The sequence below is a fragment of the Bombus fervidus genome, chromosome 11 (genome assembly GCF_041682495.2).
Source record: "Bombus fervidus isolate BK054 chromosome 11, iyBomFerv1, whole genome shotgun sequence".
Lineage (NCBI taxonomy): Eukaryota > Metazoa > Arthropoda > Insecta > Hymenoptera > Apidae > Bombus > Bombus fervidus.
The window spans coordinates 13953-37582 of record NC_091527.1 but is presented as its reverse complement, the minus strand read 5'-3'; the positions used below and the strand labels follow the sequence as shown (position 1 = coordinate 37582).

At 30.3% G+C, this 23630-nt stretch overlaps 10 protein-coding genes and 4 pseudogenes across 10 annotated transcripts; 7 read left to right on the top strand and 7 right to left on the bottom strand.

The window, feature by feature from the left end:
• Window positions 1–234: 234 nt before the first annotated feature.
• Window positions 235–1444, top strand: LOC139991913 (mediator of RNA polymerase II transcription subunit 9-like). The gene is made up of 3 exons (XM_074111948.1): window positions 235–284; window positions 408–513; window positions 627–1444. Exons 1-3 carry the CDS (start codon window positions 250–252, stop codon window positions 765–767), a joined length of 282 nt encoding a protein of 93 aa, XP_073968049.1. The 5' UTR covers window positions 235–249; the 3' UTR covers window positions 768–1444.
• Window positions 1378–3003, bottom strand: LOC139992023 (GTP-binding protein 1 pseudogene; annotated as a pseudogene).
• Window positions 3004–3029: 26 nt separating this feature from the next.
• Window positions 3030–4858, top strand: LOC139992022 (E3 ubiquitin ligase RNF157-like). The gene is made up of 6 exons (XM_072012454.1): window positions 3030–3211; window positions 3293–3496; window positions 3565–3807; window positions 3990–4150; window positions 4242–4512; window positions 4625–4858. Exons 1-6 carry the CDS (start codon window positions 3038–3040, stop codon window positions 4799–4801), a joined length of 1230 nt encoding a protein of 409 aa, XP_071868555.1. The 5' UTR covers window positions 3030–3037; the 3' UTR covers window positions 4802–4858.
• A 330-nt stretch (window positions 4859–5188) lies between these two features.
• LOC139991937 (large ribosomal subunit protein uL16) lies at window positions 5189–6509 on the bottom strand. Its single transcript, XM_072012340.1, has 3 exons — window positions 6286–6509; window positions 5731–6036; window positions 5189–5564 (listed from the first exon to the last, which is right to left on the bottom strand). Exons 1-3 carry the CDS (start codon window positions 6306–6308, stop codon window positions 5234–5236), a joined length of 660 nt encoding a protein of 219 aa, XP_071868441.1. The 5' UTR covers window positions 6309–6509; the 3' UTR covers window positions 5189–5233.
• A 593-nt stretch (window positions 6510–7102) lies between these two features.
• LOC139991938 (mediator of RNA polymerase II transcription subunit 9-like) lies at window positions 7103–8102 on the top strand. The gene is made up of 3 exons (XM_074111954.1): window positions 7103–7152; window positions 7276–7381; window positions 7495–8102. The coding sequence occupies exons 1-3, from the start codon at window positions 7118–7120 to the stop codon at window positions 7633–7635; spliced, it is 282 nt and encodes a 93-aa protein (XP_073968055.1). The 5' UTR covers window positions 7103–7117; the 3' UTR covers window positions 7636–8102.
• A 143-nt stretch (window positions 8103–8245) lies between these two features.
• LOC139992020 (GTP-binding protein 1 pseudogene) lies at window positions 8246–9870 on the bottom strand (annotated as a pseudogene).
• Window positions 9871–9896: 26 nt separating this feature from the next.
• Window positions 9897–11725, top strand: LOC139992019 (E3 ubiquitin ligase RNF157-like). The gene is made up of 6 exons (XM_072012453.1): window positions 9897–10078; window positions 10160–10363; window positions 10432–10674; window positions 10857–11017; window positions 11109–11379; window positions 11492–11725. Exons 1-6 carry the CDS (start codon window positions 9905–9907, stop codon window positions 11666–11668), a joined length of 1230 nt encoding a protein of 409 aa, XP_071868554.1. The 5' UTR covers window positions 9897–9904; the 3' UTR covers window positions 11669–11725.
• Window positions 11726–12055: 330 nt separating this feature from the next.
• LOC139991930 (large ribosomal subunit protein uL16) lies at window positions 12056–13376 on the bottom strand. The gene is made up of 3 exons (XM_072012337.1): window positions 13153–13376; window positions 12598–12903; window positions 12056–12431 (listed from the first exon to the last, which is right to left on the bottom strand). The coding sequence occupies exons 1-3, from the start codon at window positions 13173–13175 to the stop codon at window positions 12101–12103; spliced, it is 660 nt and encodes a 219-aa protein (XP_071868438.1). The 5' UTR covers window positions 13176–13376; the 3' UTR covers window positions 12056–12100.
• A 593-nt stretch (window positions 13377–13969) lies between these two features.
• Window positions 13970–15181, top strand: LOC139991932 (mediator of RNA polymerase II transcription subunit 9-like). Its single transcript, XM_074111951.1, has 3 exons — window positions 13970–14019; window positions 14143–14248; window positions 14363–15181. The coding sequence occupies exons 1-3, from the start codon at window positions 13985–13987 to the stop codon at window positions 14501–14503; spliced, it is 282 nt and encodes a 93-aa protein (XP_073968052.1). The 5' UTR covers window positions 13970–13984; the 3' UTR covers window positions 14504–15181.
• On the bottom strand, window positions 15115–16739 carry LOC139992002 (GTP-binding protein 1 pseudogene; annotated as a pseudogene).
• A 26-nt stretch (window positions 16740–16765) lies between these two features.
• On the top strand, window positions 16766–18594 carry LOC139992001 (E3 ubiquitin ligase RNF157-like). The gene is made up of 6 exons (XM_072012441.1): window positions 16766–16947; window positions 17029–17232; window positions 17301–17543; window positions 17726–17886; window positions 17978–18248; window positions 18361–18594. The coding sequence occupies exons 1-6, from the start codon at window positions 16774–16776 to the stop codon at window positions 18535–18537; spliced, it is 1230 nt and encodes a 409-aa protein (XP_071868542.1). The 5' UTR covers window positions 16766–16773; the 3' UTR covers window positions 18538–18594.
• A 330-nt stretch (window positions 18595–18924) lies between these two features.
• LOC139991926 (large ribosomal subunit protein uL16) lies at window positions 18925–20245 on the bottom strand. Its single transcript, XM_072012335.1, has 3 exons — window positions 20022–20245; window positions 19467–19772; window positions 18925–19300 (listed from the first exon to the last, which is right to left on the bottom strand). Exons 1-3 carry the CDS (start codon window positions 20042–20044, stop codon window positions 18970–18972), a joined length of 660 nt encoding a protein of 219 aa, XP_071868436.1. The 5' UTR covers window positions 20045–20245; the 3' UTR covers window positions 18925–18969.
• Window positions 20246–20838: 593 nt separating this feature from the next.
• LOC139991927 (mediator of RNA polymerase II transcription subunit 9-like) lies at window positions 20839–22050 on the top strand. Its single transcript, XM_074111949.1, has 3 exons — window positions 20839–20888; window positions 21012–21117; window positions 21232–22050. The coding sequence occupies exons 1-3, from the start codon at window positions 20854–20856 to the stop codon at window positions 21370–21372; spliced, it is 282 nt and encodes a 93-aa protein (XP_073968050.1). The 5' UTR covers window positions 20839–20853; the 3' UTR covers window positions 21373–22050.
• On the bottom strand, window positions 21984–23608 carry LOC139992000 (GTP-binding protein 1 pseudogene; annotated as a pseudogene).
• Between the last annotated feature and the right edge of the window lie 22 nt (window positions 23609–23630).

Here is a 23630-nt window from a genome sequence, read left to right as displayed (position 1 = left end):
CTTGGAAATAAAAGTTTTAACCTTTAACGTTTTGTTACTCGTTGTTATTCCTTTTTCTTTTTAGACACACTGTATACATTTTTAATTCTGAGATTATCTTTCGAGACAATACTTTATTTATAATTACAAATGATATAGAAATTATACATTTAGAAAAATATTTTTTAATCTGTTATGGTGTGATTGATAACAAGAAATTAGAGAAGTTATTTCACCAGTATATTAAAACATCAATGTGCTACTAAGTTTATGTGTTGTAGTTATGTAGAAATTATATACAATATGTATGTGTATTAAAATCCTTTTGAAAGAAGTGTATTTCAAATGAAATCTGTTAACATAGATATAGAGTATAAAAATTTTATTTCACAATGTTTATGTTACACGTATACTTAATTTATTTTTAGTGTTGAGAAAGATCCACATGACACCACACAGAAAGCTAAAGAGTCGCAAGATACAAGTCATAAAATATTAGAGCTCCAAAAGAAATTAGATTCTGCAAGGGCACAGGTATAGTACCATGAAAATTCTTTTTACTTTCGGGATATAAATAATTTTTTTGTTTTATATATATACTTAGACCATAGGCTGAATTTACGATACATAGTTTTCATGTTTTATAGATTAGAAGATTGCCAGGAATAGAATACAGTAAAGAAGAACAGTTGCAAAAACTTGAAACTCTACGTAAACAACTTAGGCTTAAAAGGGAGCTGTTACTGAAATATCGTAACATGTGTACATTTGAAGTCCCAAAAGTATAAATAATTTTGTTTGTTTAAGAAAAAGCTATTTACAACAGAATGGGTTTTTGCGCATGTTATTTACATATTTGATGCGTAATGAAAAATTAATCGAGAAATTGGCAAATACAAAACCGATTAGGCAGTCTGCACGATTTGTAGCATATTTATTACTTCAGAGTAGAACACATGGTATTCATTTATCTTTTGATCGTGAAAAATTTGTTAGGCAATTAAGATTGTTTACAAATACATTTAGACAAAAGTTGCAAGAAGCTAAAGATGAAATGAAGAAAAATCCACCAAAGTAGTCCTCGTATATATATATTTAAGTTATAGTGGCAAAAATTAGGAAATGAAGGAAGATATATTAGATTTTGTAAAAATTATATATATAGCTATAGTTTATTATTCTAGACTTGATTCAGTTAAAAAAAATTACATTTGTAACAATTGCCTTATAAAAAGGTAATAAAAAATATGAACATCTAATTTTTTAAATTTATTATTCCATTTAGTATAAAAACAAATTCGAATCTTACTTCTATGTTTCTGTTATTTTTTTTTTTTTTATAGTACAATAAACGAAAATGGAAATTATACGTACATATATCATGTTCCACGAGAATTTTTACTTGTACATCTACAATATGATTTGTATTAGTTAATAATAACTAATTAATAATTTTGTAATTATACATGTTATATTTTTCTTGTGTTCCCTTTCTATCCATTTTGTTATTGTTAAATGTGATATTGTTAATATTTCTTCTATCATCTTAAACTCCCTTTTATATCACTAATTCATAAGTATCTACATATTCTCATTCAATGTTTTTATTTTTTAACCAACACTTGTTCATTATCATTAGTTTACATTTTCTTTCTGTTAAAAAGATCTTTCTTGGATGTGCTACACTGTATCTAATATAAAAATTTTATACAATATAATTTCATATGCCGCATATCTAATGTTATTTTATATCTTTTCTGTAAGAATCTTGTTCTTCTCACATGCATAAAAATGAATTTTATATTACAACTACAGCAAATATATTACAATAGATAGATATTTCCTGTACATCATTTATAAGAGTACAACAATGCAATATTCGAAAAATTAATAATTTTTTCGAAATTTTATCTCAATAAGCACAGATATTATCATGCAAAAAAAGAACATCTGAATATACTTTTGATAAAATTTGAGAAAGGCATTAACAATTACGATATAGGTGCTCGATAGTAGCAAAAAAAAAAAAAAACAGATACACACACACACACACTCATCTTTTATATATAGATTATATTCACTTAATACTATTTTAAGATACAGTTGCGTTTATAAAAATAAAACACTTTATGAATAACAACGTATATTTTGTCATCATTTTATCGTTCTAAAAACGACATTTCTATATTTTTAATAATTTAGTCAAAATGTGAAAGACAATTTGTACTCTAATAGGGTTGAGAGCACGATGTGCGTTATATGAAACAGTTCAGGGGATACTTTTATACTTCAAGATGAAAATCGCGATCCTTAAGAATACAAGTAACACTAAAACTAGATAAAGTTGTCATTATGATACGTTATAATTTTATATATGCTTTAATATAAATAACCACTAAAATAATATGTTTTATATATAAACGGTATACTCTCTTTACAGTTCTTGAACTTTGTAGTACTTTCCTACAACCCGGGGACTTTAAGATCCTTATTAACAGCCTTAAATTTTCCTGTAATATATTTGGTGGACACATGTCAATTTTCGTAACAACAACAAATACTGGAACTGATAGAGCTAAAGCTAAACCTAGATGTTCCTTTGTCATTCCAACAATACCAGCATTTGCTCCAACCATTAACATACCTAAATATTAAATATTTATGCATTAAGGATAGATGTACATAGATATTTTTTAAATAACATTATCAAAAGGTTTTACCAAAGTCAGGGGCGTGTCCTGTCATTCCAAAAACAGTTGTTTTTAAATATCTTTCATGTCCAGCAAGATCAATGAATGTAATAACTTTAGAAGACTTCTCACATATTTTAACCCAATCCAGGGATCCATGCTCTGGTTTATTTACTACATTACCTATATGCAAAACATGTGTTTATCATACATACATATATTACAATATACATAATATAAAGATATAACGTTTAACATTTGGCATGTCAATCTTGTTCCGTACCAACACTATCAAATCCAAGAATGTCGTTTCCAACGGAACTAGTACGTCCTGTTTGATGACATACAAATTTTACATACTATACACAATGTTATATCTAAAGAAAAGTATTATTTGTAGATACATACCAAGGGATTCATCTATGAATTCTGAGACATATTATTATAAGAAAGGTGCCAATCAGTTATTTTCTCAAATGTCACATATGTTTGATCCAACTGCCTACAGCAAAGAAGATTTATTGTACAATGCTGACAGGGAAGTATGTACGTTTGAAGTATCTGTATATTATATTTATAAAACTTTGAAGTTATCTTTTGTTCATCATTATAATTACTTATAGATAATTCCAATAGCAATCCATTGTGTAGCAGAAGAAGGCTCAGACGAACCGAAACAATCTCATACAACTGTTGCAGTTGTTGAAAAACATTCGGATGGAACATACATATTAAAAGCTCTTAAACAAAAGCTTTATGTTGATGGTCTTTGTTACTTGCTTCAAGAAATATATGGAATTGAAAATAAAAACGCCGAAAATGCAAAGGTATAAAATAATAATATATACCCAAAATTTCTTATTTTATATTCGTTTCACATCAATTTATTTTTCAGCAACAAGGTAGTGATGAAGATACAGATGATAATGGATCAGAATGTGTTATTTGTATGTGTGACGTGCGAGATACTTTAATATTACCGTGTAGACATCTATGCCTATGTAATAGTTGTGCGGATTCTCTCCGATATCAAGCGAACAATTGTCCAATATGTCGGGCCCCTTTTAGAGCTCTTCTTCAAATTAAAGCTCTACAGAAAGCAACTGGAGCTATTATATCAAATCCACCATTACCAGAGGTCAATATTTATTCATACAAGTAATTATCAAAATGCATGTCAGTGTTATGTGCACATATGTTTACAAATATGTTTATCATCTTTATGTCTTATTCTATTTTGGTACAGTTTGTTGTAAAATTTAATTGAAAACAATAGACTGCCTTTTTAACTGATAAAAGAAATGTTGAATCCTTTTTTAGGGAAGTTGTGAAAATATACCAGCTGGATATGAAGCTGTATCATTAATAGAGGCTTTGAATGGTCCATATATTCCAAGAACTGCTGTTCTTGCGCCAGAATCTCCAGACACTTCTGATACAGATACAGCCAGTGCAATTCAAGCAGCTGAAGCATTAAATAGGTAAAATATTATATTACTTAAATTTTTAAATTTACGTTTAGTTTATGTTAATATAATCGATTTAAATTGTAATTCACATGTTATTTAAAAGGTCTATAGAACGTACACCTGTATCGAAACATGTGTCTTCAAAAGATGGAGATGTATCTGCAAGAACAAGTGGTACTACATGCCCTACCCCAGAATTTCGAATGTCTGTCTTGTTAGCTAGAGATGAACATTCAGGATCACAGAAAGATTTACATACCCGATCTCCAGCAATGAGAATGAAAAACTCCGGACATTTACGGGAAAAAGCAGTATTACGATCACGAGATACCCTTAGACTTGTTAATGAAAAACAACCAGTTTCTCTTTACGAGGTAATCTCCTGATGTCCAATTTTCAATATTTTTTCGTTACATAGCACTTTTAACAAAATATTAAAAATATGTAGATTTTTACTACGTTGACCAAATAAATCAGTATTTACAGGGACAAGGACAAGATGAAGACAGTGAGGCAGAGAAATTATCTCCATTATTAGATGCAGCAACTAGTACAGAGGCACTTGATACACATAGTCGCGGAATATGTGATATAGATATTGATGATGAGATTCAAAATACAGAAAATGAAAATGATGTGGATATTACATGTCATTCACATTGAAATAAATATCATCAGATGATATCTAATTATATCTTCCAAAAAAAAAAATGAAGTATATTTAATTAAGTTTTATAATATAAGATTACACAAATAAAGACGAAATATGACAGCTTTTAGTCTTTTTTTTTTTTTTTTTATCGTGGGGAAATCCTCATGGACACTCGGCGCTGCGTAGCAACGACCGTGTAGTGTCGGACTCCTACCGACTAAAACCCCACGGTGGTCATCCCGATGTTCAGAGGTGCACCCGGGGTCTCTTGCGAATCACTACCGAGTGCAACCTCGTCGTCTATCTCCCTGCCGTTGTAGTTGTCTAGGGAGGCGTCCCGGCTTGAGTTGGAAAGCTAGGGGGAACCACTCCTCCTAGCGCCACGTCCCCTAATGACAGCTTTTAGTCTAGCGGTACATTGGTTCGAAAGTTGGTTGTTTTGCTTAAGCAGCAGCAAGAACTTTCCTAAATCTCTTCCATTCTTCAAGTGGCCCATGTTCTGGCAAATATTTTACGTTACATCCGTCTGGAGCTAATCGGCCAGCTTCTTTCAATTCTTCGTATTCTGAGCGATCATACTTGGTGAAGCCCCATTTCTTTGAAACGTAAATTTTTTGTCGGCCCGGAAATTTGAATTTGGCACGACGCAATGCCTCAACTACAGCAGCCTTGTGACGATCAGAAGAACGTACACTCATAATAGGCTGTCCGATGTGTACTCTTGCCACGGTACCTTGCGGCTTACCAAAAGCACCTCGCATTCCTGTTTGAAGCCTTGAAAAGTATAAAATATAAAATATTTATTCAAACATACGTTAGTATATTACTAATATAATATACTAATGAACAATCCATAGAAAATTTAAGTTATAACTAGCTAAGCATTAATTTAAATGATAATAATAGTTATCAAATAAAATACAACAGAATGGTTATATACCTATCAGCTCCAGCGCATGATAACATTTTATTGATGCGAATAACGTGGAATGGGTGGAGTCTCATACGGATATGAAATTGATCTTTTCCAGCGTTTTTAACCATATATTTATTGGCGCAAATACGTCCAGCTTCAAGGGCCTCGGAACTAAGCTGTTCATATTCATCTGAGACCAAGTGCACGCATAATGGAAAATCTTCCACAGAGGCTTTCTTTTTTCCAAGATCGAAGATACGAATCTTTGGATCAGGCACACCTCTACAGAATCTCGACTTTGGATATGGTTTGTTTTTGCAATATCGATAACTATAGAGAAAAATATACGTATAATTCGTATAAGAAGTGTTTACAAGCATTAACGTTGTAAATATAACATAGAATTTACTAATAGAAATGCATGAAGAACACGCATAACCTCCTTCTATACCATTACAAGAGATTATTATAAACTTCATAACTTACAACTTCATACAATATATACAAGTACAAGAGGCGATAATATTTGTATATTAAACTTAAACATTGATAAAGGAAATAAATACGCATGATACGTACCATCTGGCTGGTCGACGTCCCATAATGGCTATCGATAATTAATAAAAATATTTGTCAAATATAAAAATAATACTTGTATAAGTTTGTTTAATAATTTTAAACGATAAAAAACGAGAGAATGAAGGATATATGTTTGGATACTTCAAGATTAAGACAGATTAGTATCAAACACGTATTCTCTTACGTCCTTTACAAATGTTGAACGAGAAAGAAGCTACAGTTAACTAAACTGAACTCGGTTGCAAGTGAACCTGGTGAAATTTGGTTACAACTTAAAAGTTACTATTTAAGGGAAATTTCTACTCAACGATAGAGTTTTTGCAACAGATTGTGATCGAAGCCATATGAACGCGGCTGTGTTGTCATAGAAATACACAAAGTGTTATAATTACGATGCATTACTTGTACTTGATCAAATTGTTATAATGGAATCGGAATTATCGGAGGAAGGTGCCTTACGCTAACAATTTACAGTGGATGATTTGGATATTGAAATATTACCACTTGTATACGAAATAATTCGGAGATTCGTATATCTTGATAACCTAATAGTTAAGATAATGATACTCATCAATTGACTTTCCTTGGAAATAAAAGTTTTAACCTTTAACGTTTTGTTACTCGTTGTTATTCCTTTTTCTTTTTAGACACACTGTATACATTTTTAATTCTGAGATTATCTTTCGAGACAATACTTTATTTATAATTACAAATGATATAGAAATTATACATTTAGAAAAATATTTTTTAATCTGTTATGGTGTGATTGATAACAAGAAATTAGAGAAGTTATTTCACCAGTATATTAAAACATCAATGTGCTACTAAGTTTATGTGTTGTAGTTATGTAGAAATTATATACAATATGTATGTGTATTAAAATCCTTTTGAAAGAAGTGTATTTCAAATGAAATCTGTTAACATAGATATAGAGTATAAAAATTTTATTTCACAATGTTTATGTTACACGTATACTTAATTTATTTTTAGTGTTGAGAAAGATCCACATGACACCACACAGAAAGCTAAAGAGTCGCAAGATACAAGTCATAAAATATTAGAGCTCCAAAAGAAATTAGATTCTGCAAGGGCACAGGTATAGTACCATGAAAATTCTTTTTACTTTCGGGATATAAATAATTTTTTTGTTTTATATATATACTTAGACCATAGGCTGAATTTACGATACATAGTTTTCATGTTTTATAGATTAGAAGATTGCCAGGAATAGAATACAGTAAAGAAGAACAGTTGCAAAAACTTGAAACTCTACGTAAACAACTTAGGCTTAAAAGGGAGCTGTTACTGAAATATCGTAACATGTGTACATTTGAAGTCCCAAAAGTATAAATAATTTTGTTTGTTTAAGAAAAAGCTATTTACAACAGAATGGGTTTTTGCGCATGTTATTTACATATTTGATGCGTAATGAAAAATTAATCGAGAAATTGGCAAATACAAAACCGATTAGGCAGTCTGCACGATTTGTAGCATATTTATTACTTCAGAGTAGAACACATGGTATTCATTTATCTTTTGATCGTGAAAAATTTGTTAGGCAATTAAGATTGTTTACAAATACATTTAGACAAAAGTTGCAAGAAGCTAAAGATGAAATGAAGAAAAATCCACCAAAGTAGTCCTCGTATATATATATTTAAGTTATAGTGGCAAAAATTAGGAAATGAAGGAAGATATATTAGATTTTGTAAAAATTATATATATAGCTATAGTTTATTATTCTAGACTTGATTCAGTTAAAAAAAATTACATTTGTAACAATTGCCTTATAAAAAGGTAATAAAAAATATGAACATCTAATTTTTTAAATTTATTATTCCATTTAGTATAAAAACAAATTCGAATCTTACTTCTATGTTTCTGTTATTTTTTTTTTTTTTATAGTACAATAAACGAAAATGGAAATTATACGTACATATATCATATTCCACGAGAATTTTTACTTGTACATCTACAATATGATTTGTATTAGTTAATAATAACTAATTAATAATTTTGTAATTATACATGTTATATTTTTCTTGTGTTCCCTTTCTATCCATTTTGTTATTGTTAAATGTGATATTGTTAATATTTCTTCTATCATCTTAAACTCCCTTTTATATCACTAATTCATAAGTATCTACATATTCTCATTCAATGTTTTTATTTTTTAACCAACACTTGTTCATTATCATTAGTTTACATTTTCTTTCTGTTAAAAAGATCTTTCTTGGATGTGCTACACTGTATCTAATATAAAAATTTTATACAATATAATTTCATATGCCGCATATCTAATGTTATTTTATATCTTTTCTGTAAGAATCTTGTTCTTCTCACATGCATAAAAATGAATTTTATATTGCAACTACAGCAAATATATTACAATAGATAGATATTTCCTGTACATCATTTATAAGAGTACAACAATGCAATATTCGAAAAATTAATAATTTTTTCGAAATTTTATCTCAATAAGCACAGATATTATCATGCAAAAAAAGAACATCTGAATATACTTTTGATAAAATTTGAGAAAGGCATTAACAATTACGATATAGGTGCTCGATAGTAGCAAAAAAAAAAAAAACAGATACACACACACACACACTCATCTTTTATATATAGATTATATTCACTTAATACTATTTTAAGATACAGTTGCGTTTATAAAAATAAAACACTTTATGAATAACAACGTATATTTTGTCATCATTTTATCGTTCTAAAAACGACATTTCTATATTTTTAATAATTTAGTCAAAATGTGAAAGACAATTTGTACTCTAATAGGGTTGAGAGCACGATGTGCGTTATATGAAACAGTTCAGGGGATACTTTTATACTTCAAGATGAAAATCACGATCCTTAAGAATACAAGTAACACTAAAACTAGATAAAGTTGTCATTATGATACGTTATAATTTTATATATGCTTTAATATAAATAACCACTAAAATAATATGTTTTATATATAAACGGTATACTCTCTTTACAGTTCTTGAACTTTGTAGTACTTTCCTACAACCCGGGGACTTTAAGATCCTTATTAACAGCCTTAAATTTTCCTGTAATATATTTGGTGGACACATGTCAATTTTCGTAACAACAACAAATACTGGAACTGATAGAGCTAAAGCTAAACCTAGATGTTCCTTTGTCATTCCAACAATACCAGCATTTGCTCCAACCATTAACATACCTAAATATTAAATATTTATGCATTAAGGATAGATGTACATAGATATTTTTTAAATAACATTATCAAAAGGTTTTACCAAAGTCAGGGGCGTGTCCTGTCATTCCAAAAACAGTTGTTTTTAAATATCTTTCATGTCCAGCAAGATCAATGAATGTAATAACTTTAGAAGACTTCTCACATATTTTAACCCAATCCAGGGATCCATGCTCTGGTTTATTTACTACATTACCTATATGCAAAACATGTGTTTATCATACATACATATATTACAATATACATAATATAAAGATATAACGTTTAACATTTGGCATGTCAATCTTGTTCCGTACCAACACTATCAAATCCAAGAATGTCGTTTCCAACGGAACTAGTACGTCCTGTTTGATGACATACAAATTTTACATACTATACACAATGTTATATCTAAAGAAAAGTATTATTTGTAGATACATACCAAGGGATTCATCTATGAATTCTGAGACATATTATTATAAGAAAGGTGCCAATCAGTTATTTTCTCAAATGTCACATATGTTTGATCCAACTGCCTACAGCAAAGAAGATTTATTGTACAATGCTGACAGGGAAGTATGTACGTTTGAAGTATCTGTATATTATATTTATAAAACTTTGAAGTTATCTTTTGTTCATCATTATAATTACTTATAGATAATTCCAATAGCAATCCATTGTGTAGCAGAAGAAGGCTCAGACGAACCGAAACAATCTCATACAACTGTTGCAGTTGTTGAAAAACATTCGGATGGAACATACGTATTAAAAGCTCTTAAACAAAAGCTTTATGTTGATGGTCTTTGTTACTTGCTTCAAGAAATATATGGAATTGAAAATAAAAACGCCGAAAATGCAAAGGTATAAAATAATAATATATACCCAAAATTTCTTATTTTATATTCGTTTCACATCAATTTATTTTTCAGCAACAAGGTAGTGATGAAGATACAGATGATAATGGATCAGAATGTGTTATTTGTATGTGTGACGTGCGAGATACTTTAATATTACCGTGTAGACATCTATGCCTATGTAATAGTTGTGCGGATTCTCTCCGATATCAAGCGAACAATTGTCCAATATGTCGGGCCCCTTTTAGAGCTCTTCTTCAAATTAAAGCTCTACAGAAAGCAACTGGAGCTATTATATCAAATCCACCATTACCAGAGGTCAATATTTATTCATACAAGTAATTATCAAAATGCATGTCAGTGTTATGTGCACATATGTTTACAAATATGTTTATCATCTTTATGTCTTATTCTATTTTGGTACAGTTTGTTGTAAAATTTAATTGAAAACAATAGACTGCCTTTTTAACTGATAAAAGAAATGTTGAATCCTTTTTTAGGGAAGTTGTGAAAATATACCAGCTGGATATGAAGCTGTATCATTAATAGAGGCTTTGAATGGTCCATATATTCCAAGAACTGCTGTTCTTGCGCCAGAATCTCCAGACACTTCTGATACAGATACAGCCAGTGCAATTCAAGCAGCTGAAGCATTAAATAGGTAAAATATTATATTACTTAAATTTTTAAATTTACGTTTAGTTTATGTTAATATAATCGATTTAAATTGTAATTCACATGTTATTTAAAAGGTCTATAGAACGTACACCTGTATCGAAACATGTGTCTTCAAAAGATGGAGATGTATCTGCAAGAACAAGTGGTACTACATGCCCTACCCCAGAATTTCGAATGTCTGTCTTGTTAGCTAGAGATGAACATTCAGGATCACAGAAAGATTTACATACCCGATCTCCAGCAATGAGAATGAAAAACTCCGGACATTTACGGGAAAAAGCAGTATTACGATCACGAGATACCCTTAGACTTGTTAATGAAAAACAACCAGTTTCTCTTTACGAGGTAATCTCCTGATGTCCAATTTTCAATATTTTTTCGTTACATAGCACTTTTAACAAAATATTAAAAATATGTAGATTTTTACTACGTTGACCAAATAAATCAGTATTTACAGGGACAAGGACAAGATGAAGACAGTGAGGCAGAGAAATTATCTCCATTATTAGATGCAGCAACTAGTACAGAGGCACTTGATACACATAGTCGCGGAATATGTGATATAGATATTGATGATGAGATTCAAAATACAGAAAATGAAAATGATGTGGATATTACATGTCATTCACATTGAAATAAATATCATCAGATGATATCTAATTATATCTTCCAAAAAAAAAAATGAAGTATATTTAATTAAGTTTTATAATATAAGATTACACAAATAAAGACGAAATATGACAGCTTTTAGTCTTTTTTTTTTTTTTTTTATCGTGGGGAAATCCTCATGGACACTCGGCGCTGCGTAGCAACGACCGTGTAGTGTCGGACTCCTACCGACTAAAACCCCACGGTGGTCATCCCGATGTTCAGAGGTGCACCCGGGGTCTCTTGCGAATCACTACCGAGTGCAACCTCGTCGTCTATCTCCCTGCCGTTGTAGTTGTCTAGGGAGGCGTCCCGGCTTGAGTTGGAAAGCTAGGGGGAACCACTCCTCCTAGCGCCACGTCCCCTAATGACAGCTTTTAGTCTAGCGGTACATTGGTTCGAAAGTTGGTTGTTTTGCTTAAGCAGCAGCAAGAACTTTCCTAAATCTCTTCCATTCTTCAAGTGGCCCATGTTCTGGCAAATATTTTACGTTACATCCGTCTGGAGCTAATCGGCCAGCTTCTTTCAATTCTTCGTATTCTGAGCGATCATACTTGGTGAAGCCCCATTTCTTTGAAACGTAAATTTTTTGTCGGCCCGGAAATTTGAATTTGGCACGACGCAATGCCTCAACTACAGCAGCCTTGTGACGATCAGAAGAACGTACACTCATAATAGGCTGTCCGATGTGTACTCTTGCCACGGTACCTTGCGGCTTACCAAAAGCACCTCGCATTCCTGTTTGAAGCCTTGAAAAGTATAAAATATAAAATATTTATTCAAACATACGTTAGTATATTACTAATATAATATACTAATGAACAATCCATAGAAAATTTAAGTTATAACTAGCTAAGCATTAATTTAAATGATAATAATAGTTATCAAATAAAATACAACAGAATGGTTATATACCTATCAGCTCCAGCGCATGATAACATTTTATTGATGCGAATAACGTGGAATGGGTGGAGTCTCATACGGATATGAAATTGATCTTTTCCAGCGTTTTTAACCATATATTTATTGGCGCAAATACGTCCAGCTTCAAGGGCCTCGGAACTAAGCTGTTCATATTCATCTGAGACCAAGTGCACGCATAATGGAAAATCTTCCACAGAGGCTTTCTTTTTTCCAAGATCGAAGATACGAATCTTTGGATCAGGCACACCTCTACAGAATCTCGACTTTGGATATGGTTTGTTTTTGCAATATCGATAACTATAGAGAAAAATATACGTATAATTCGTATAAGAAGTGTTTACAAGCATTAACGTTGTAAATATAACATAGAATTTACTAATAGAAATGCATGAAGAACACGCATAACCTCCTTCTATACCATTACAAGAGATTATTATAAACTTCATAACTTACAACTTCATACAATATATACAAGTACAAGAGGCGATAATATTTGTATATTAAACTTAAACATTGATAAAGGAAATAAATACGCATGATACGTACCATCTGGCTGGTCGACGTCCCATAATGGCTATCGATAATTAATAAAAATATTTGTCAAATATAAAAATAATACTTGTATAAGTTTGTTTAATAATTTTAAACGATAAAAAACGAGAGAATGAAGGATATATGTTTGGATACTTCAAGATTAAGACAGATTAGTATCAAACACGTATTCTCTTACGTCCTTTACAAATGTTGAACGAGAAAGAAGCTACAGTTAACTAAACTGAACTCGGTTGCAAGTGAACCTGGTGAAATTTGGTTACAACTTAAAAGTTACTATTTAAGGGAAATTTCTACTCAACGATAGAGTTTTTGCAACAGATTGTGATCGAAGCCATATGAACGCGGCTGTGTTGTCATAGAAATACACAAAGTGTTATAATTACGATGCATTACTTGTACTTGATCAAATTGTTATAATGGAATCGGAATTATCGGAGGAAGGTGCCTTACGCTAACAATTTACAGTGGATGATTTGGATATTGAAATATTACCACTTGTATACGAAATAATTCGGAGATTCGTATATCTTGATAACCTAATAGTTAAGATAATGATACTCATCAATTGACTTTCCTTGGAAATAAAAGTTTTAACCTTTAACGTTTTGTTACTCGTTGTTATTCCTTTTTCTTTTTAGACACACTGTATACATTTTTAATTCTGAGATTATCTTTCGAGACAATACTTTATTTATAATTACAAATGATATAGAAATTATACATTTAGAAAAATATTTTTTAATCTGTTATGGTGTGATTGATAACAAGAAATTAGAGAAGTTATTTCACCAGTATATTAAAACATCAATGTGCTACTAAGTTTATGTGTTGTAGTTATGTAGAAATTATATACAATATGTATGTGTATTAAAATCCTTTTGAAAGAAGTGTATTTCAAATGAAATCTGTTAACATAGATATAGAGTATAAAAATTTTATTTCACAATGTTTATGTTACACGTATACTTAATTTATTTTTAGTGTTGAGAAAGATCCACATGACACCACACAGAAAGCTAAAGAGTCGCAAGATACAAGTCATAAAATATTAGAGCTCCAAAAGAAATTAGATTCTGCAAGGGCACAGGTATAGTACCATGAAAATTCTTTTTACTTTCGGGATATAAATAAATTTTTTTGTTTTATATATATACTTAGACCATAGGCTGAATTTACGATACATAGTTTTCATGTTTTATAGATTAGAAGATTGCCAGGAATAGAATACAGTAAAGAAGAACAGTTGCAAAAACTTGAAACTCTACGTAAACAACTTAGGCTTAAAAGGGAGCTGTTACTGAAATATCGTAACATGTGTACATTTGAAGTCCCAAAAGTATAAATAATTTTGTTTGTTTAAGAAAAAGCTATTTACAACAGAATGGGTTTTTGCGCATGTTATTTACATATTTGATGCGTAATGAAAAATTAATCGAGAAATTGGCAAATACAAAACCGATTAGGCAGTCTGCACGATTTGTAGCATATTTATTACTTCAGAGTAGAACACATGGTATTCATTTATCTTTTGATCGTGAAAAATTTGTTAGGCAATTAAGATTGTTTACAAATACATTTAGACAAAAGTTGCAAGAAGCTAAAGATGAAATGAAGAAAAATCCACCAAAGTAGTCCTCGTATATATATATTTAAGTTATAGTGGCAAAAATTAGGAAATGAAGGAAGATATATTAGATTTTGTAAAAATTATATATATAGCTATAGTTTATTATTCTAGACTTGATTCAGTTAAAAAAAATTACATTTGTAACAATTGCCTTATAAAAAGGTAATAAAAAATATGAACATCTAATTTTTTAAATTTATTATTCCATTTAGTATAAAAACAAATTCGAATCTTACTTCTATGTTTCTGTTATTTTTTTTTTTTTTTATAGTACAATAAACGAAAATGGAAATTATACGTACATATATCATGTTCCACGAGAATTTTTACTTGTACATCTACAATATGATTTGTATTAGTTAATAATAACTAATTAATAATTTTGTAATTATACATGTTATATTTTTCTTGTGTTCCCTTTCTATCCATTTTGTTATTGTTAAATGTGATATTGTTAATATTTCTTCTATCATCTTAAACTCCCTTTTATATCACTAATTCATAAGTATCTACATATTCTCATTCAATGTTTTTATTTTTTAACCAACACTTGTTCATTATCATTAGTTTACATTTTCTTTCTGTTAAAAAGATCTTTCTTGGATGTGCTACACTGTATCTAATATAAAAATTTTATACAATATAATTTCATATGCCGCATATCTAATGTTATTTTATATCTTTTCTGTAAGAATCTTGTTCTTCTCACATGCATAAAAATGAATTTTATATTACAACTACAGCAAATATATTACAATAGATAGATATTTCCTGTACATCATTTATAAGAGTACAACAATGCAATATTCGAAAAATTAATAATTTTTTCGAAATTTTATCTCAATAAGCACAGATATTATCATGCAAAAAAAGAACATCTGAATATACTTTTGATAAAATTTGAGAAAGGCATTAACAATTACGATATAGGTGCTCGATAGTAGCAAAAAAAAAAAAAACAGATACACACACACACACACTCATCTTTTATATATAGATTATATTCACTTAATACTATTTTAAGATACAGTTGCGTTTATAAAAATAAAACACTTTATGAATAACAACGTATATTTTGTCATCATTTTATCGTTCTAAAAACGACATTTCTATATTTTTAATAATTTAGTCAAAATGTGAAAGACAATTTGTACTCTAATAGGGTTGAGAGCACGATGTGCGTTATATGAAACAGTTCAGGGGATACTTTTATACTTCAAGATGAAAATCACGATCCTTAAGAATACAAGTAACACTAAAACTAGATAAAGTTGTCATTATGATACGTTATAATTTTATATATGCTTTAATATAAATAACCACTAAAATAATATGTTTTATATATAAACGGTATACTCTCTTTACAGTTCTTGAACTTTGTAGTACTTTCCTACAACCCGGGGACTTTAAGATCCTTATTAACAGCCTTAAATTTTCCTGTAATATATTTGGTGGACACATGTCAATTTTCGTAACAACAACAAATACTGGAACTGATAGAGCTAAAGCTAAACCTAGATGTTCCTTTGTCATTCCAACAATACCAGCATTTGCTCCAACCATTAACATACCTAAATATTAAATATTTATGCATTAAGGATAGATGTACATAGATATTTTTTAAATAACATTATCAAAAGGTTTTACCAAAGTCAGGGGCGTGTCCTGTCATTCCAAAAACAGTTGTTTTTAAATATCTTTCATGTCCAGCAAGATCAATGAATGTAATAACTTTAGAAGACTTCTCACATATTTTAACCCAATCCAGGGATCCATGCTCTGGTTTATTTACTACATTACCTATATGCAAAACATGTGTTTATCATACATACATATATTACAATATACATAATATAAAGATATAACGTTTAACATTTGGCATGTCAATCTTGTTCCGTACCAACACTATCAAATCCAAGAATGTCGTTTCCAACGGAACTAGTACGTCCTGTTTGATGACATACAAATTTTACATACTATACACAATGTTATATCTAAAGAAAAGTATTATTTGTAGATACATACCAAGGGATTCATCTATGAATTCTGAGACATATTATTATAAGAAAGGTGCCAATCAGTTATTTTCTCAAATGTCACATATGTTTGATCCAACTGCCTACAGCAAAGAAGATTTATTGTACAATGCTGACAGGGAAGTATGTACGTTTGAAGTATCTGTATATTATATTTATAAAACTTTGAAGTTATCTTTTGTTCATCATTATAATTACTTATAGATAATTCCAATAGCAATCCATTGTGTAGCAGAAGAAGGCTCAGACGAACCGAAACAATCTCATACAACTGTTGCAGTTGTTGAAAAACATTCGGATGGAACATACGTATTAAAAGCTCTTAAACAAAAGCTTTATGTTGATGGTCTTTGTTACTTGCTTCAAGAAATATATGGAATTGAAAATAAAAACGCCGAAAATGCAAAGGTATAAAATAATAATATATACCCAAAATTTCTTATTTTATATTCGTTTCACATCAATTTATTTTTCAGCAACAAGGTAGTGATGAAGATACAGATGATAATGGATCAGAATGTGTTATTTGTATGTGTGACGTGCGAGATACTTTAATATTACCGTGTAGACATCTATGCCTATGTAATAGTTGTGCGGATTCTCTTCGATATCAAGCGAACAATTGTCCAATATGTCGGGCCCCTTTTAGAGCTCTTCTTCAAATTAAAGCTCTACAGAAAGCAACTGGAGCTATTATATCAAATCCACCATTACCAGAGGTCAATATTTATTCATACAAGTAATTATCAAAATGCATGTCAGTGTTATGTGCACATATGTTTACAAATATGTTTATCATCTTTATGTCTTATTCTATTTTGGTACAGTTTGTTGTAAAATTTAATTGAAAACAATAGACTGCCTTTTTAACTGATAAAAGAAATGTTGAATCCTTTTTTAGGGAAGTTGTGAAAATATACCAGCTGGATATGAAGCTGTATCATTAATAGAGGCTTTGAATGGTCCATATATTCCAAGAACTGCTGTTCTTGCGCCAGAATCTCCAGACACTCCTGATACAGATACAGCCAGTGCAATTCAAGCAGCTGAAGCATTAAATAGGTAAAATATTATATTACTTAAATTTTTAAATTTACGTTTAGTTTATGTTAATATAATCGATTTAAATTGTAATTCACATGTTATTTAAAAGGTCTATAGAACGTACACCTGTATCGAAACATGTGTCTTCAAAAGATGGAGATGTATCTGCAAGAACAAGTGGTACTACATGCCCTACCCCAGAATTTCGAATGTCTGTCTTGTTAGCTAGAGATGAACATTCAGGATCACAGAAAGATTTACATACCCGATCTCCAGCAATGAGAATGAAAAACTCCGGACATTTACGGGAAAAAGCAGTATTACGATCACGAGATACCCTTAGACTTGTTAATGAAAAACAACCAGTTTCTCTTTACGAGGTAATCTCCTGATGTCCAATTTTCAATATTTTTTCGTTACATAGCACTTTTAACAAAATATTAAAAATATGTAGATTTTTACTACGTTGACCAAATAAATCAGTATTTACAGGGACAAGGACAAGATGAAGACAGTGAGGCAGAGAAATTATCTCCATTATTAGATGCAGCAACTAGTACAGAGGCACTTGATACACATAGTCGCGGAATATGTGATATAGATATTGATGATGAGATTCAAAATACAGAAAATGAAAATGATGTGGATATTACATGTCATTCACATTGAAATAAATATCATCAGATGATATCTAATTATATCTTCCAAAAAAAAAAATGAAGTATATTTAATTAAGTTTTATAATATAAGATTACACAAATAAAGACGAAATATGACAGCTTTTAGTCTTTTTTTTTTTTTTTTTATCGTGGGGAAATCCTCATGGACACTCGGCGCTGCGTAGCAACGACCGTGTAGTGTCGGACTCCTACCGACTAAAACCGCACGGTGGTCATCCCGATGTTCAGAGGTGCACCCGGGGTCTCTTGCGAATCACTACCGAGTGCAACCTCGTCGTCTATCTCCCTGCCGTTGTAGTTGTCTAGGGAGGCGTCCCGGCTTGAGTTGGAAAGCTAGGGGGAACCACTCCTCCTAGCGCCACGTCCCCTAATGACAGCTTTTAGTCTAGCGGTACATTGGTTCGAAAGTTGGTTGTTTTGCTTAAGCAGCAGCAAGAACTTTCCTAAATCTCTTCCATTCTTCAAGTGGCCCATGTTCTGGCAAATATTTTACGTTACATCCGTCTGGAGCTAATCGGCCAGCTTCTTTCAATTCTTCGTATTCTGAGCGATCATACTTGGTGAAGCCCCATTTCTTTGAAACGTAAATTTTTTGTCGGCCCGGAAATTTGAATTTGGCACGACGCAATGCCTCAACTACAGCAGCCTTGTGACGATCAGAAGAACGTACACTCATAATAGGCTGTCCGATGTGTACTCTTGCCACGGTACCTTGCGGCTTACCAAAAGCACCTCGCATTCCTGTTTGAAGCCTTGAAAAGTATAAAATATAAAATATTTATTCAAACATACGTTAGTATATTACTAATATAATATACTAATGAACAATCCATAGAAAATTTAAGTTATAACTAGCTAAGCATTAATTTAAATGATAATAATAGTTATCAAATAAAATACAACAGAATGGTTATATACCTATCAGCTCCAGCGCATGATAACATTTTATTGATGCGAATAACGTGGAATGGGTGGAGTCTCATACGGATATGAAATTGATCTTTTCCAGCGTTTTTAACCATATATTTATTGGCGCAAATACGTCCAGCTTCAAGGGCCTCGGAACTAAGCTGTTCATATTCATCTGAGACCAAGTGCACGCATAATGGAAAATCTTCCACAGAGGCTTTCTTTTTTCCAAGATCGAAGATACGAATCTTTGGATCAGGCACACCTCTACAGAATCTCGACTTTGGATATGGTTTGTTTTTGCAATATCGATAACTATAGAGAAAAATATACGTATAATTCGTATAAGAAGTGTTTACAAGCATTAACGTTGTAAATATAACATAGAATTTACTAATAGAAATGCATGAAGAACACGCATAACCTCCTTCTATACCATTACAAGAGATTATTATAAACTTCATAACTTACAACTTCATACAATATATACAAGTACAAGAGGCGATAATATTTGTATATTAAACTTAAACATTGATAAAGGAAATAAATACGCATGATACGTACCATCTGGCTGGTCGACGTCCCATAATGGCTATCGATAATTAATAAAAATATTTGTCAAATATAAAAATAATACTTGTATAAGTTTGTTTAATAATTTTAAACGATAAAAAACGAGAGAATGAAGGATATATGTTTGGATACTTCAAGATTAAGACAGATTAGTATCAAACACGTATTCTCTTACGTCCTTTACAAATGTTGAACGAGAAAGAAGCTACAGTTAACTAAACTGAACTCGGTTGCAAGTGAACCTGGTGAAATTTGGTTACAACTTAAAAGTTACTATTTAAGGGAAATTTCTACTCAACGATAGAGTTTTTGCAACAGATTGTGATCGAAGCCATATGAACGCGGCTGTGTTGTCATAGAAATACACAAAGTGTTATAATTACGATGCATTACTTGTACTTGATCAAATTGTTATAATGGAATCGGAATTATCGGAGGAAGGTGCCTTACGCTAACAATTTACAGTGGATGATTTGGATATTGAAATATTACCACTTGTATACGAAATAATTCGGAGATTCGTATATCTTGATAACCTAATAGTTAAGATAATGATACTCATCAATTGACTTTCCTTGGAAATAAAAGTTTTAACCTTTAACGTTTTGTTACTCGTTGTTATTCCTTTTTCTTTTTAGACACACTGTATACATTTTTAATTCTGAGATTATCTTTCGAGACAATACTTTATTTATAATTACAAATGATATAGAAATTATACATTTAGAAAAATATTTTTTAATCTGTTATGGTGTGATTGATAACAAGAAATTAGAGAAGTTATTTCACCAGTATATTAAAACATCAATGTGCTACTAAGTTTATGTGTTGTAGTTATGTAGAAATTATATACAATATGTATGTGTATTAAAATCCTTTTGAAAGAAGTGTATTTCAAATGAAATCTGTTAACATAGATATAGAGTATAAAAATTTTATTTCACAATGTTTATGTTACACGTATACTTAATTTATTTTTAGTGTTGAGAAAGATCCACATGACACCACACAGAAAGCTAAAGAGTCGCAAGATACAAGTCATAAAATATTAGAGCTCCAAAAGAAATTAGATTCTGCAAGGGCACAGGTATAGTACCATGAAAATTCTTTTTACTTTCGGGATATAAATAAATTTTTTTGTTTTATATATATACTTAGACCATAGGCTGAATTTACGATACATAGTTTTCATGTTTTATAGATTAGAAGATTGCCAGGAATAGAATACAGTAAAGAAGAACAGTTGCAAAAACTTGAAACTCTACGTAAACAACTTAGGCTTAAAAGGGAGCTGTTACTGAAATATCGTAACATGTGTACATTTGAAGTCCCAAAAGTATAAATAATTTTGTTTGTTTAAGAAAAAGCTATTTACAACAGAATGGGTTTTTGCGCATGTTATTTACATATTTGATGCGTAATGAAAAATTAATCGAGAAATTGGCAAATACAAAACCGATTAGGCAGTCTGCACGATTTGTAGCATATTTATTACTTCAGAGTAGAACACATGGTATTCATTTATCTTTTGATCGTGAAAAATTTGTTAGGCAATTAAGATTGTTTACAAATACATTTAGACAAAAGTTGCAAGAAGCTAAAGATGAAATGAAGAAAAATCCACCAAAGTAGTCCTCGTATATATATATTTAAGTTATAGTGGCAAAAATTAGGAAATGAAGGAAGATATATTAGATTTTGTAAAAATTATATATATAGCTATAGTTTATTATTCTAGACTTGATTCAGTTAAAAAAAATTACATTTGTAACAATTGCCTTATAAAAAGGTAATAAAAAATATGAACATCTAATTTTTTAAATTTATTATTCCATTTAGTATAAAAACAAATTCGAATCTTACTTCTATGTTTCTGTTATTTTTTTTTTTTTTTATAGTACAATAAACGAAAATGGAAATTATACGTACATATATCATGTTCCACGAGAATTTTTACTTGTACATCTACAATATGATTTGTATTAGTTAATAATAACTAATTAATAATTTTGTAATTATACATGTTATATTTTTCTTGTGTTCCCTTTCTATCCATTTTGTTATTGTTAAATGTGATATTGTTAATATTTCTTCTATCATCTTAAACTCCCTTTTATATCACTAATTCATAAGTATCTACATATTCTCATTCAATGTTTTTATTTTTTAACCAACACTTGTTCATTATCATTAGTTTACATTTTCTTTCTGTTAAAAAGATCTTTCTTGGATGTGCTACACTGTATCTAATATAAAAATTTTATACAATATAATTTCATATGCCGCATATCTAATGTTATTTTATATCTTTTCTGTAAGAATCTTGTTCTTCTCACATGCATAAAAATGAATTTTATATTACAACTACAGCAAATATATTACAATAGATAGATATTTCCTGTACATCATTTATAAGAGTACAACAATGCAATATTCGAAAAATTAATAATTTTTTCGAAATTTTATCTCAATAAGCACAGATATTATCATGCAAAAAAAGAACATCTGAATATACTTTTGATAAAATTTGAGAAAGGCATTAACAATTACGATATAGGTGCTCGATAGTAGCAAAAAAAAAAAAAACAGATACACACACACACACACTCATCTTTTATATATAGATTATATTCACTTAATACTATTTTAAGATACAGTTGCGTTTATAAAAATAAAACACTTTATGAATAACAACGTATATTTTGTCATCATTTTATCGTTCTAAAAACGACATTTCTATATTTTTAATAATTTAGTCAAAATGTGAAAGACAATTTGTACTCTAATAGGGTTGAGAGCACGATGTGCGTTATATGAAACAGTTCAGGGGATACTTTTATACTTCAAGATGAAAATCACGATCCTTAAGAATACAAGTAACACTAAAACTAGATAAAGTTGTCATTATGATACGTTATAATTTTATATATGCTTTAATATAAATAACCACTAAAATAATATGTTTTATATATAAACGGTATACTCTCTTTACAGTTCTTGAACTTTGTAGTACTTTCCTACAACCCGGGGACTTTAAGATCCTTATTAACAGCCTTAAATTTTCCTGTAATATATTTGGTGGACACATGTCAATTTTCGTAACAACAACAAATACTGGAACTGATAGAGCTAAAGCTAAACCTAGATGTTCCTTTGTCATTCCAACAATACCAGCATTTGCTCCAACCATTAACATACCTAAATATTAAATATTTATGCATTAAGGATAGATGTACATAGATATTTTTTAAATAACATTATCAAAAGGTTTTACCAAAGTCAGGGGCGTGTCCTGTCATTCCAAAAACAGTTGTTTTTAAATATCTTTCATGTCCAGCAAGATCAATGAATGTAATAACTTTAGAAGACTTCTCACATATTTTAACCCAATCCAGGGATCCATGCTCTGGTTTATTTACTACATTACCTATATGCAAAACATGTGTTTATCATACATACATATATTACAATATACATAATATAAAGATATAACGTTTAACATTTGGCATGTCAATCTTGTTCCGTACCAACACTATCAAATCCAAGAATGTCGTTTCCAACGGAACTAGTACGTCCTGTTTGATGACATACAAATTTTAC